At 49.5% G+C, this 15,167-nt stretch overlaps 1 protein-coding gene across 1 annotated transcript; it reads right to left on the bottom strand.

The window, feature by feature from the left end:
- Positions 1-3,067: 3,067 nt before the first annotated feature.
- Positions 3,068-7,668, bottom strand: CD207 (CD207 molecule). Its single transcript, XM_021699221.1, is given in 8 exon segments — positions 3,068-3,336; positions 3,770-3,866; positions 3,869-3,881; positions 4,866-5,017; positions 5,596-5,769; positions 5,823-6,023; positions 7,384-7,500; positions 7,593-7,668. Coding segments are annotated over 8 exon segments (981 nt in total). The 3' UTR covers positions 3,068-3,185.
- Positions 7,669-15,167: the final 7,499 nt, after the last annotated feature.

The following is a 15,167-nucleotide window of genomic DNA, read 5'->3' as shown; positions in this document are numbered from 1 at the left end:
TCACTGACTCAGGCTCTTTCTGTTTGGAAAAATGACAATGGGGTGGAGGGGTGGGGCAAGTCTTGTCATAGCATCCACATGCACAGGACCCAGGAGGGTCAGGAGGGCTGGGCCGGATCTAAGGTGGCACCAGGAAGCTCTGCAGCCAGAGTCCTTGTGCCTTCACTCGCTGCCCTCCCCTCTGCAGATCAGCTCCTCTCTCCTCTGCACCATTCTCTTTTCCCTGCCAGATTCGCTCCCATGTGCTCTGCCTTTCTGCCTTGGAGCTTCCGCTTAGCCCTCGTTTTTGCAGGTGCCCCTAGCAGCCCTTCTCTAAGTCAGGGCCTTCCAGCTGGACTTCCCTGTTAGCTGCCTCATCCCCTGGGTATTGCTACCCCAAATTCTTTCCCAGAGAAGTGGTCGGATGGTCCTGCTCACCTCTTCACACCAGGACCAGCCTCGTTCTGCTCACCGCCTGTTCATCCCAGTGGTGAGTGACGCAGTCAATTCAAGCTACTATAACAAGAATACTACAAACTGGGAGGCTTACACAAGCGAAACCTACTTCTCACCGTTCTGGAGGCTGGGCAGTCCAGGATCAGGGTGCCGGCAGATCCAGTTCCTGCTGAGAGCCCTCCTCCTGGTTTGCAGACTGCCATCTTATTGTAAACCCGCCTGGCAGAGAGAGAAAAGCAAGCTCTCCTGCCTGTTTTCATAAGGGCACGAAACCCATGGTGAGGACTCCACCCTCCTGACCTAATTCCCTCCTTGAGGCCCCACCTCCTAACACCATCATGTTGGAGGTTAGAATTTCAACCTCTGAATTTTGAGGGGACATAACCATTCAGTCCCTAGCAGTGAGGGAAGGATCTCCTGCCCTAAATAGTGGAAGCTGACCAAACAGACGGCATCTAACACTGAACGGATGAGACTGACAGTTGTTTCTTAGTCATATACCCACAGTCTGGAGGAAGAGGACACCACATAGGATACAGGTGTCCTCAACCCCCATGGGGGTTATACCCATGGGCAAGTGAACCAGCAAGGACTGTGGAATGCAGGCACTGTAGTAACAAGAAGATACAGCGGCCCTGATTCCTGCAGGAGGACATGATTGGCTTGTTGGAATAGCTTCCTGGGTTGGCGGGCAGATGGGTTCGTGGAACCCAGTAGGTTGAAAGTTGGGTGGAGTGCAGCTGGTCCAGTGGACAGAGGAACTAGCGAGGCAGGGTGACCATCTGATGAGAACAGGCTCAAAGATTCACAGCAGCACATGAAATTGTAGACCTTACAATACAAGTTTCTGAATCAGCTGTCCCGGTGACAAGTGCCACCTCGGGAGGAAGGCGGAGTGTGGAGCAGGGCCACACACGCTACTCAACGTGGCAGCCCGGATATCAGGACTAACATGGCAAGTGGGAGAGTGAAATGGAGAGCAGCATGATACTTGGAAACCCAATGGGATAGCTTCCTAGAAGCAGCTTGTATTTGATTTCTGTATCAGCCCGTGCTATGACCAGAGATCCAACACTGGGAAAAAATAAAATTCTCCCCTAATTTGCTGCTTGGACTTATGAGTAAGCACAAAATATTTCTTAGTGAAAATGTAGAATTATCTCTTGCCTGCAGTAGCCACACGGGCTTGCCCGTCTTCTCTGCCCTGACACACCCACGCCCTCAGAACTCAGCAGGCTCTGGAACTGGCCCACAAATGCTCCTGCATGGACACGATCACTGCCTGCCCATCCCTTATCCATTGCCATCACTTAAAAATCCCATTTGTCCCATGTTTCTTCAAGCTTACTCTTAATGCCTCTGCCCTAAGCCTGACCCCCTTGCCCCCAGAACACCACCTGCTGGTCACAGTCATTAAAGGAAGATGTCCTATCCCCAGGACCCTACTGAGGGCCCTAATGAGGACCTAAGGAAAGGAGGGCGTTCTGCTGAGCCCACCCCTGCACTCACACTACATCCTCCCTGCTCCCCCCTCTGCTCTTCTCCTGGAAGTCACAGCCCCTGCCCTGGATCCCTGCCTTGGCCACCGGATCAGGGTTTGGACCTGACACCCATGAGCAGGGTCTTTGTGAAGAGTGGGAAACGTTGCCAAGTCTCCCCCTCAGGAGTAAAGCCAGGCAAGAGAAGATTGTCCAGTGAACATCAGAGAGGAAAGACCACCAAGAGGGGTGTGACATTGCAGAGCTCACTCTCCTTTATTTCAATAAAAACCAAGGGTAAATACTGCTTATATTTTGTGGCATTTCCAGGGCTGGGTCTTCTCTACCCCTTGTCATTTTTGAACCCCCAACTGGGATACCCCAGAACTTTATGTCCAGCAGAGCAGATGGTCTTGCCGGCACATTCACCTGTACATCCGGGATTAAAATATGCTCACAGAGGTAAAACATGGTTTACCCAGGCAGTATTTTATTCTAATGAAGTTTGCAGGTGAACTCTCTAGGGACAGAGGACCACTTCCTCTGTACCTAAAGGGCAGAGAGGAAATGCAGCCCGAAGAGGATGTGCGGGAGGTGAGGCAGAGGGGCTGCGCTGGGTGGAGGACTGCAGAAGACAGAGCTGGACCACGGAGTCTGCCTAGTGAGGTGGAGCGAGAGGGAACGTGGATACTGATCCAGCTCTAAAGGGGGCTTGTTTCCACGTCAGCCCCTGACCTGACCCAGTTGCCCCCATCTCAGAGAAGAAGGGGCTCAAACATCAGGAGATGTGGATGATAGAGAGGGCAGTAGGGTCATGGCCTGGACAGGCTCACCAAGTGCAGAGCTCTTCCCACTGAGAAGAACACGGACCCCATAGGCAGGCAACTGGGAATTCTATGGGATCGACTGGAAAAGCTCTAAACATCGGTATCAGGAGAATTGTTTGGGTGGTCTGGAGCAACTTTCATGTGATAAAACAGGCTTTTCTGAAGGGACAGGGAACCCCAAGTTCCTGATCACCTTACTGAGGCTGTTGGAACTTCTAAATCCTCTCTGCCTTCCTCTCCCTTTCCAAGATCTCCCTTCCATTCCAGCTGCCTCTATGGGGTCAGAGAATTCCCAGCCAAAGCAGATGAACTCCAGGATGCCTCTGGGATAATTCTGAAGCCAGGAAAATGAAGGTGCAAAGTCACCCTGGAATTGGAAAAGGGGGGCATTTTCTTGAGTTCGACAAGCATTGGAGCTCAATGTGCGAGCTTGGGGCCAGTCCTGTCATGGTTCCGACGGGATGTAGGGCCGTTTACAGATGAAAAAGAGCTTATTGTCACAGGAGGCATCATTCCATGACTGAAGCGAGGACATCTTTATATTGGCACAGTGTTCATTGTTCCCAAAATTGTTGGGTTCACCTGGAATCCAGAACCTACCAAAGGAAAAAACAAAGAAAAACTTTGTTTCCAATGAAGAAATGAGTGGCTTCATACCCAGCTATGATCCTGGGTGATAGCATCACGTTTTTGCTCCCATGCCTGAGAGGAAGGGGATTGGTGAGCTGTCAACCTCAAAACCTGCAATCACTCCCCCAAGTTAGGGCCAAGCCAGCCCACCGCTCTCAAGGCCCTACGCAAACCCACATTGCAAAGCCCGAGACTTAGAACAGGGGCCCTGCTGAGGCTGGGTGGAAGGCCATGCTGCCAAACCCCAGAAGCCATAGAGAGGCCACGGATTTGTCCCCAGTCCCATGAGCAATGAGTGGCAGAGAACAGGGAAGAACCACAAACCCTGTAGCACCCCATCCTTTGTGCCCTGGCCCTGGCCTAGGAAAATCAGGCTGGAAAGGAGGCTCTGGGGCTTACCGTGCACTCTGGACCTTGTCAAATGGAGTCTTATCTACCCAGTACCAATCCCCCTCACTCCCGGTTTTGGTCAGGCTGATCCAGTAGAAAAGTCCACCTTGTACAGAAACTCCTGTAGGGAAGGAGAAGGAGTGAGACATCGCCACGACTCACAGCTGGAACATCTGTCTCTCTGGGTGTCCTTCACCTGTCCTCAGTGACAGCTCCATGGACACACCACACACTGACCTCTCTCAAGCCCCTTCCTCTCCCTACCCAGAGTCCATCTTCCAAATTCTGATTTGTCTTTACCCCACAACTAACAGACACAGGACTCAGGCCTTTCGGCCCCTCAGGAAGCAGGTGTTAAGCACAAGAAAGACTCAGCTAAACCCCAGAGCAGGGACCCCAGAAGAAGGGCCCAGATCATAATAACTAAATGTAGTGAGCACTTAATATGCATCTACTCAGCTCTTCTCTGAAGCAGGACTATTATCATGTGTGTTTCATTGATGAACAGTCTGAGCTAATGAAGTTAAGTAACCTACCCGGGGCTCTAGGGCTAGTTAGGAGCAGGGTTGGGATTCTAGACTGACTCCAGAGCACACACTCTTACTCTACTAGCCCACCTCCCAGATGAAAGGGGCTCGTTCAATATTCTGCTGACCAGGTAGGAGATTTCTTGGGTTACGTAGTGTTTTTAATGCTATTCACAAATGCTTTTGTTTTCTGGGCCCATGGAAAGATTGTACCTCCCAGCCCTCTCTGAAGCTGGGACTACTGCATCGTTTGCTTTGGTCAGTGAAGTATGAGCAGAAGTGATGTCTGTTATTTCCAGGCAGAAGCTTAAGAGCCAACGTGTTCTCTTTCCCTGCTTCAGCAATTGTGGAAACATACGTTGAGATGAAGTCTCTTTTGGCAGAGGTCCTTGAGTAACCACAATGGGCAGAACCCCTTGCAGGCCTTTGTTGGACATGCAGTGTAACTGAGAAGTAATCCCCCACTGTCAGGTCACTGATATTTGGGGATTTTTGTCACTGCACCATACTCCTGCCCATCCTGCCTGAAACAGCTATTAATACACCCCCTTCCAAGAGCCCATCAGAACAGCACTTACCTGTTCACTCTCTGAGGCCACCGAGGTCAGGTGTGAATCCCTGGACATACAGAACTGCTGGGCACTGTACCAGGTCTTTGGGATTTGAGAAAAGTAATAAAAATTCTCCTTGAAGTACTTCCAACCTTGAGAAATCATCTGCAGAACGTCATCTGGAGAACAAGGTGAAAGATGAACACTGGGGTCCCTGTTTCCTCTGGGTGCTGGCTGCAGGTGGCTCTCAAGTGGGGTCACAGAGACAGCAGTGGATGGAGCTGGGGTCCTTGTGTGGGGCTCAGGGACACTGTCTGACCTGCTGAAAGTCTGGCTGAGAGTGGTAGAGTCTCTGGGTTAAGATAGGGGAGAGTTAGAGACATTGATCAAGAATCTATCTATCCCCCGAGAGGGAAGCAATCCTCTGTCGACCATCACAAGGGGCTGAGCCCCCCAGCTTTGGGGAAGGAACTCAATGGATAAATAGCTAGGTGTGGGCCAGGACAGAGACTCCCTAATGCCTTCATACTCTGTGCCTTGGTGTGAGAGCCCATGCTGGCTCCTGGTCCCTTTTCTCCTGAACAGCCCCTAAGTCCTCCAAGCCCACTGCTGAGCCCTTGCTTCTTAACTGTCCAACCATGCCTGCCCGGTTCCTCTTCCCCTTCCTTCCACACACACCTGACAGCCTCATGCTTGAGGCTGTTAAGGCCCCATGGGCCACTGGTCAGCTTGCAACATTCTTTTCTGAGTCACTTACTTTGCCACTTGAGCAACTTGCTGATGTTCTCCAAACTGCTCTGGAGTCCCCGGACCTTTGCATTTAAAGAACTGGCTTTGTCCAAATCTCTTTTTAACACTGGAATTTGGGCATTTAAATCATTGACCTCCTCCCATCTTCTTGTTAACATCTGGAACAGTGTTCATTGTTCCCAAAATTGGAACAATGTGCGTTCTCAGATCGGGAAGTTGGAAGCTGATGCACCGTCACACCGGCTTCCAACTTCCCGATCTGAGAACGCACATGATCCAGGCTGGCATTCACCATCCCGACCTGGATGCTGCTTGCCTCCACACCACCTCTATTCCTCCTGATCTCAGAACCCAGAGTGCTGATGTTGTCCACAAGGCCTTTCAGCAACTGGGCATTGGTCTTTACATCTGATATTGTGTGCATAAACCAGGGATCTGGATTTGAGAAAGTCAAGAGGTCAGCCAAGGGGATTGCCAGGGACTGGGAGTGTTGTCAGGGTGATAAAAGGAAGGGAAAGGAGGGGATAGGCTCAAGCTACCCAAAGACCTGTTGCTTACCCTCCATTCATTTGTAATGTACTCATTCAACAAACACGCGATGGGCACTGAGTGCTGGCCAGGAACTCTTGGAGATGCAGATAATGCAAAGACTAACAAAACACAGACTCTGTTGGAGGACCTCACAGGCAAGCAGAAGTGGGGATTAGTACCCAGTCCTAAATTTTCTTTGTATGTTCAGGGCACAAAGGATGCCCTAGTTATCTGCTTGTTGCATCCCCGGGGCTCCATCACCCACTTTCCAGCTCTCTCCCCTGCAGTGACATCAGATAGGGCAGCACACTTCCCACATCTGCCCACGGGCCCTCTGTGGCCAGGATGGGAGCCAGCCAGGCAGGACAGACTTCCAATCTGAAAGTGACTTTTCCTCCAGAGAATATGGAAAGAGGGAATTATGAAACCATTTCTCCCCTTCCCTTGTCCCACCCACTGTCACTCTCTGTTCAGGTCACAGGCTTGCATGCTAGATAGGAGACCAATGACGAACCAAGAGGAAACTCTGCTCAGAGGCTCTGAGTCTGAGACCAACTTTGTCCCAAAGCCTTGAAGGGAGAAGACACATGCTCCCTTCCCCTGCTGTCTGGAGACCTGGTAGGAAGGAGAAGGCTCTGCTAGCAGAGAACATGAGGGGCTGGGCAACGCAAAAGAGGAGGAAAGATAAGTCACACATCGGGTGAACAAGTAGGAAGCCTCCCTTGATGTGACCTCAGCAGGAATGGGAAGAAGAATGAAGAAAGCATGAAGGGGTCCTGGTAAGAATGGTGAACCAGGAGATATCTCCGCTCATTGGCAGATCCCCCACCTCGTCGGTTGGGGCTGAGGGCACAGTTGGAAGTCCTTCTTTTGTGGGGTCAGGAAACAGTTTGCTCACTGCTAAGGGCTGCCCACAAGGCTCCAAATAAAAGGGACACAGCTCAGGGGGTGGGGTGGGGATGACATGGGATGAAGAAATGGGTGAATGTTTCCTGGGGACAAAAGAGCATATCCTTGAGCACAAGCATGCAAATGCTGATCCCAATCAGGAAAATCTCCCTGGAATCAGGAAGGAGAGAGGAGCAGCTCATCTTACTGGGGACAGGGGACCCCCATGAATGCACCTGGAAAGAGGAGAAATGAGACAAATGGAAAAGCCAGAAGTGGGAGACAGAACTGGACAGCAGGAAGGAGAGGGTCTGGACGTTGAGGGAGCTGGCTGTGGAGAAGGACAAAACTGGGACAATAAAACCTGAGGACTTACAGAGAGTGGCCTACAGCAAGTTGGAGGAGGTCAGGCCCAGCGTCAGGATGATGAGTGTAGCCTGGACCGTGAGAGGCTTCCTCAGAACCAGACACGGGCCCGTCCTGGGAGGAGGCTCTACCAGAAGAAGAAGAGAACATTTGTTGAAGGACCCGCCAACAGCAGAACACAGAGCAGCAAGCAGATTCTGAGCAGAGGCTGGTGCTTGCCTTGGGGCCAGAGGGAGATGTTCTGCTTATCCACAGTGAAGTGCACATCTGGGACCTCCCTCTCAGCAGCCTTCATCCTGCACGCTCACCCCTGCAGCACATGTGCTTCCAGCTGGCTGGCTCCCCAAGGACCTTTTATCTAGAAGAAACGGGAAGTGAGTCGCACAGGAGGTGGTCATATCATCCCGAAGTTCCCCATTCCTGGCTTAGGCACCTTCCCTGGCCACAGCCACAGGTCAATCCTCTCTGCAAAGTTCTGAGCTCTCAGGAAGAGGCCATTTGTCTTCTTCTCCAGGGGCCTGTTACACGGACACTTTAACCCCACTGTCCCAGCGCTACTCTAGTTCTTTTACAAGACTCCCTTCATCCGTCGCCCATCTATGCGTGCACTCATCCCACAGATACATACCGAGTGCCTCCTAAGTACCAGGCCCTGTGCAAGGACTGGGCCACAGAGATGGCTAACGCACAGTCTGTCCTCCAGCAGCTCACAGTCTGGTAGGAAAGACCGACCAGAGCAAATAAATTACAATACAGTGTGATGAGCGTAACAGTAGAAGAATATGCACCATTCAAAGGAAGCACAAAGACGGGATAATGGTAAAAAGTTCCAGGGAGAAGGATTAGCATATTCAGAAGTATGGGGGCATAAGACAGCATGGAGGTCCGTTTGGTGGTGTTGGAATGTAAAGTATGTGACAGGAGTGGGAAGGGCATGGGGCTAGAGGCACCTGGGGTCATATTAAGAAGCTTGAACTTTGACTTATGGATGATATGGAGCCAATGAAGGCCTTCAGGTAGGAGAGAGACAAGGACAGGAACATTGAAGAAAGTTCACTCTGATAGTAGTGAGGAACATCGAATAGGATGTGGGAAGCCTAGAAGCAAGGAGACCAATAAGAAGACCACCGCAATAAAATATTTGCTGTTACTAAGGCATCTTAGATGATACAGCATCCCTTTACAAACGTGGGGCTTGGAGATTCAACATGTAAGTGTAAGATGTGGGTTCTCCTCCCTGCTTCCTGCACCTGTGAGCTTCTCAAAGTGGGAAGGCTCAGCGCCATCAGGCCAGGAACTGCTCCTTCATATGTGGGAGAAGCCAAGGGCAAATAGGAGCTGATGTGGGGCTCAGTGAAGGACTAAGTTCTCTCCTGGGAAGCTTCTTATGCTTTGAAGAAGTCTGCCACATCTGAGAAACCCAGTACATAACAGATTCTAAAATATTACTTGGAAGATAGGAAAGAGAAGATGGAAGAGAGGAGATGAGAGAGGGAGGGAAAAGGAAGGGAGTTGGTCCAGATTAGATGGACGGATGGTTGGCTGGCTGGCTGGCTGGCCGGCTGGCTAAATAGATGGGAAATCAGTGGATGGAAGAGTTGATGGCTGATCATTTCTCAACCCTGAAACCTACAGTCTGTGGATCAGGATCTGTCTTCCAGAAGCTACTGCTTCTTTCTAGCAGTTCTCATTCATTTCCACAGCAAAGACATGAGAGAACTGTGATTTATACCTTACCCAAAAATGCATGACAATTCTGTCCACAGGACGAGAAAGCTGGCCCAGCCTTGCTGAATCTGGGCCAGTGGATCTGGATGACAGTGCGGCGTCAGGGACAAGGGTTGGAAATAAATGAGGAAGGCCAAGGAAATAGCCACCTCTCCTTGCAGGGGCTTCTGCTACTTTTATATCTGAGAGGATCCCACCTCCCTACTCAGCCCGCTATACTTACGAGTCCCTTGCTGCTCTCTCTCCAGGTGGGCTGGGCCTCAGACTGGAGGTGCTCCTCTCACTGGATGAGGACTGACCCAGAGGGGAGTCTTCACCACAATTCCCACATGGCAGGAAAGAAGCTGGGCCACAGGGGTGGTGTCCCTTTCACCCTATCTCATCTCCTCCCTACTCACATTCTGTCTGTAGTTTCCAGGACTGCTACCTCTTCTAACCTTTAACATTAGCTAATCCCCCAAACTGAAGGCCTCACACTAACTCACTGCCTATCTCTGAACACTTATGACTATACCCACTCTCTTCAGGCTGCTCATTTGGTTGCAGAACCTTGGTTCCACCAGTGTTCAGAAGGGGTTAGAATGTTCTGCTTCTGGGCTATCATGTTTGGTACCCAGTCAAATCCCAGAGTCGTCTCAGCCCTTCTGCTTCTGGCTTCTGGCCCTACATCCACAACCTGTTATAGTCCAGGGCCTGGGGTAGAGAAGAAGCCAAGTTACTCAAGGCTCTGGTAGAAGGGGCTTTGGAGATCCTGGTCCCCTCCTGAGGCATGTGAGGGACAGAAGCTGCCACACAATATGACCTGGAGTGTGTGGCCTCTTCCCTGTCAAAGAGTTGACTTTTCCCAAACCTCTGCTGGTTTGTAGCATGAGGTACTGATGAAATGCCTATATGCCCTCTCACTGGTCCCAGGAAAGGATCCGGAGGCTGCACCAAGCTGGAGCCCACTGCGTAAGAAGGGCTGGGCTTGGGGGGGCGCGTCTACTTTGAGTGATGGAAATGGGAGCCTCACATAGATACTCTGCTGATCCAGCATGAGGAAGCTAAGCAAGAAGCAACCAAAGTCCTGGACTGTGGGCCCACTGAGGTTTTAGAGATGGTGGATGTAAAAGTCCCAGCCATGAGGAGTTTCATTTCCCACTTGGCAGGGAAGGAATGAGTCACGAGCTCTTTTCCTAAGGCTGTGCTCACCTATCTGCAGGTATTGACTGAGCACATCTCCCGTGCATCCCTCTGGGGGTCTTTCTGGCCCCTGACCTGACAGCCTGGGAGGAAAAAAGACAGAGAAGGAGGCAGGTGCCTCAGCCATACTCTCCTGCCAGGAAAATGGGAGGTTCTCCTGGACACTCAGGCAAGTCCAGCTCTTCCAAACAGAGGAGGAACTTTGGGCCAGACTTAGAGTGACCAAAAATCACTCCTGTGATAAGAGGAAGGGAAGTTCATGCTCATCTCTCTGTTTTCCCATTCGCCATGCCCCTGGGGCTCGAAGACCTTCTTTGGAGAAGGGTGGAGGAAGGAAACAGGCCACTTCTCCCCTTCTCTGGTCAGGACTCTCCTTCTGCTTGGGGGTGGACCATGGACACAATCAGCAGGAGTGGAGAAGAGACCTAGGCTGCTTGAAATGCCCCAGGAGGGCCAAGACTCATCTCCAAGGAGAGGAATCCAGGTCCCTCCAGTCAAGGAAATTAGAGTGGACAACACACCGGGAGAGGGGGTGGGGAGAAGGGGGATGCAGAGAGGGGAGAATGGCTATGACGTGAGAAAGAAGACACTGTGACAGCTGGTCGGCCTTGTCCACAGCCTCAGAGAGGACCCTTGTGTGTAATGTGATGCCAGGTTTGACCAGCAGACCCCAGATAATCAAGGGATCCCAGGCTACCCTCTAGGAATGTGTCCTGGCAACAGGGGCAAGGGCAGAGAAACCAACAGGAAAGCAATTCTAGGTGGGACCGCTCATCCTTGCATTCCTCTGGGACACCCACTGTGCACCAGATGCAAGGAGAAAGACAGCTAGAGACCTGCCTGCAGAAATAGTGTTCCTCTTATTGAAAACATGTGCATCTCCCAAGACTGAAAAGGACCAAGGACCAAGGACACTGCAGGGGGCCCCTCCAGGTCTCCTTTGACCTTGGGAAAAGGTTCCTCTTTTTCAGGACATTATGTAGGGACAGGTTTCTCTGGAACAATGACAATGGGCCAGACCTCAGTGAACAGGCCATTACATCTGGTGGCATCATAAGCAGGGTGGGGTGGATATGGGTGAGTAGCCTGGCTATATGGAAGGATCACTGTGTTTCAAGCTGCTTTGAAGCATCCAAGTCAAAGAGCTCTTGCCTGTGACCTTAGCAGGAAAGGCAGATTCATGTCAGGAAAGTAACAAAGGACTCTTGGGAAAAGTATGCCTAGTTTCTTTTTAAATCTTTTATTTCTTTTTTATATATCACTAATGATGATATTCATTATAGAAAAAAATCCAAGTAAGCAAAAAGAAAAAAAAATGATCTACCACCAAAAAAAAGCTGTACACAGTCTTTCTTCCTAACTATGTACTTGTAGGTACATATGCATGTACGTGTGTGTACGTATGTACATATATCCAGAGCTATATCTAACTATGTGCATATATTTATATAAGTATCTAACAGGACAGCTCCTGCTTATTTTCCTCAGCATCCTTCCCATCCCCATTTCTGATATCAAGAGTCCCCTTCCTTTGGGAAATGACTCCCCCTTTTTAGCCCCCACATTGCTTGGTTCAGAGCATCAGCATGTTGGGTTCCTATCACATCACATCGCTCTGACACAGAGTCTTCTTTCTGCCTTCTGTTTCTATTTTTAAGGACCTTTATATTGGGCCCAACCAGATAATCCAGGATAATTTCCCTATCTTAAAGCCAGCTGATTATCAAACTTAATTCCACTTTGCCATGCCATGTAAATACTCTTAGGCTCTGGGGATTAGAATGTGTACATCTTTGGGGCCATTATTCTGCCTACCATATTAAGTTAGGGTAGCCTTAATAGAACCATTCAGAAAGCTCGGTATATATCCCTAGAATTTGAGAGATAAAGAATCTGGTACTTGACACATGAAAGAAAGGTCTAAGGCCTTCAGTAGGTGAATGGATGAATAAACTGGTACACACCCAGATAACAGAATATTATTCAGCACTAAAAAGAAATGAGGTATCAAGCCATGAAAGGACATGGAAGAACCTTAAATGCATATTATTAAGTGAAAGAAGCCAGTTTGAATAGGCTACATACTATATGGTTCGAACTATACGACATTCTGGAAAAGGCAAACTATGGACACAGTAAAAAGATCAGTAGTTGCCCAGAGATAACAGGGGAGGGAGGGAGGGATGGGTGGAGCACAGAGGATTTTCAGGGCAGTGAAACTATTCTGTATGATGCTGTACTAGTGAGTACCTATCATTATACATTGGTCAAAACCCATAAAATGTACAAGAGTGAACCCAAATGTGAACTACGGGCTTTGAGTGAGAATGGTATGTTGGTGTGGGTTCATCAGCTGTAACAAAGGTACTGCTCTGGTGGGGGATGTTGAGAGTGGAGGAGGCTGGGGGAAGGCTGGGCAGGGGCTGTATGAGAACTCTCTATACTTTGTTTAATTTTACTTGGAACTTAAAACTGCTCTAAAAAATAGTGTATTTAAAGTGAATGGGGAGGGTATGTGCTATGGTGAGCGCTGTGAATTGTGTGAGACTGATGAACCGCAGACCTGTACAAATAATACATTATATGTTAAAAAAATAATAATAATAAAAATAAAGTGAATGGGGAGGGGCGCCTGGGTGGCTCAGTCGTTAAGCGTCTGCCTTTGGCTCAGGTCATGATCCCAGGGTCCTGGGATCGAGCCCTGCAACGGGCACCCTGCTCCTCGGGAAGCCTGCTTCTCCCTCTCCCACTCCCCCTGCTTGTATTCCCTCTCTTGCTGTGTCTCTCTCTGTCAAATATATAAATAAAAATCTTTAAAAAAAAAATCTTAAAAGAAAATGAACATTTAGGATATGCTCCACCTATGGGTGGCGAATACCAGATTTCAACTGTCCCTATCAAGGAAGACCTTCCTGTCACCTGGAACAAAGTACAGTTTGGGGGTGGGGTGGGTAGGAGTGAGGAGGAGAGAAGGGAGGGGAATAAGACAAAAAGTCAAGCCCTCCCTCCACCATCTCATGCTTCCGTGACTGAGCCTGGCCTGGGCAAGGCGAGAAACGCTAGTTTGATGAGAGTGTGCACTTTTGTGATTATCTGACCAGACTTGGGGGGTATATTAATGTGACCAGGAAAGCTACAAGAGCTGCCTGAGGTTCCATGCAGGCGTGCGGAGGAACAAGAAAGGAGAGCAGGTTAGAAGGGGAAATGATGGGAAATCATAAAGGTGCTGTCTAACCGTCCAGCTCATCCAGGAAGCTGGTTACTGAAGGCTAGTTAACTTTTAGGAGGTCCCAGAGCGCTAGGGACCACAGACCCAACATGGGGCAGGAACCACAGGCTCTCCGGGCACCGCTCTGCTCCCAGTCAGACAAAACTTGGGTAACAGTGGAGAGCTGCCGGTTATGGTCTTGAACAGAGAAAAGGACAAGAGGTGAAATTAAGTGAGCCTCAGCCTTTGTGGGGAAGAGATGTCATGAAACACCCAGAAGAGCATCCCCAGAATCAAAACTGTCCCCTTAACCACACCGGTCAGGAGTTAGCACTAGTCACTGACCAAGGAGAAACTGAAGAACTGATGTGGACCACAGTGTCACCCGTGGCACATATTTTATAACTCATTAATCCATTTTTCACACTGTTCTCGGCCAGGGTCCCCTCCCCCAGAAGGGCAGGGGGAGGGGTGGAATGAGAGCTAACCCTTCACCTCCAGGCGCACTGCATAAATAACTTGTATAATCATCACTTAGTCCTTGAGCACAGGGATCCGGCTTGGCAACTTGAGTCAAGTTCCTAATGCCCAGTGTAAGGAAAACCCAGCCAGTGTCCAGTTCTGTCTTAATGCGACTTCTGTGACGCACGTGCTACGCAAATCTGCGCCCAAACCCACAAAAAAAGAACAAGACCTCTGAAAACCCCAAGTCCCACAATAATATCTCCAATGCCACAACAGGGCTTTCTGTCCTCTGCAAACTAAAACCACTAAGCCAATAAGTTTCAAAATCCCAACCTATGCCCACACTCTAACAAATCATAACACCATTCACTTCATACCCCGATGCTGTGTATGGTTCCCTCCAACTTTCTTCTTCAACTTAGGTTTCTCTTTCCAAATATTTTGATTTTGCTCTTTTTCAGCAAGTAATGAGATAACTGCTCTCAGCCACCATTTCATGCTTTTAGTTTATTTTCCCAGCTTACTATGTACGAACTTCTTTTCCCAACTTAAGCTCTCCAGCTGGCCCTTTAACTGGGTCAGTCTCCCTAACTGGAACCTTAAACTTCCTTTGCCTCCCCATGCTCCCTATAAATGTCCCTGCTCCCTACAGCTGCAGCTTTCATCCAGGACCCTCAGGATGAGCGTCTTCCGTCCTATCTCTACTGGGAATATCCCCACAGAAATGCATGGTATTGCCTCGCATTCATTCACTCCAGCATCCATTTACCCATCCAGTGAAATTTATCAAGTACTCACTGTGTGCCATGTCAAGTTCTATGCCTAGATGTTGGGAATTCCTCCTTGAACAAAACAGCCATGGTTCCTACCCTGCAGCAGAGTGCAATTCTCTCTGGATAACTCTTGGCATTCCACCTGTTTTCTTGCAAGGAAAATAAAGTGTATCTATGATTAAGCCTAAAGCAACAATAAAAAAAAAATTGCAATTTAAAATGGTGTATAATATGACATTTTCCCAAACTATTCCTATTTAAAACACAGTACAGAGATATAGAGGCACCTGGGTGGCTCAGTCGGTTGAGTGCCTGACTCTTGGTTTCGGCTCAGGTCATGCATGATCTCATGGGTCGTGGGATCAAGCCCTGTGTCTGGCTCTGTGCTCAGTGGGGAGTCTGCTTGAAGATTCTCTCCCTCTGCCCCTCCTCCCTCTC

This window comes from Neomonachus schauinslandi, chromosome 10 (assembly GCF_002201575.2).
Source record: "Neomonachus schauinslandi chromosome 10, ASM220157v2, whole genome shotgun sequence".
In the NCBI taxonomy this organism is placed as follows: domain Eukaryota; kingdom Metazoa; phylum Chordata; class Mammalia; order Carnivora; family Phocidae; genus Neomonachus; species Neomonachus schauinslandi.
This window is presented reverse-complemented; position numbering and strand designations above follow the sequence as displayed.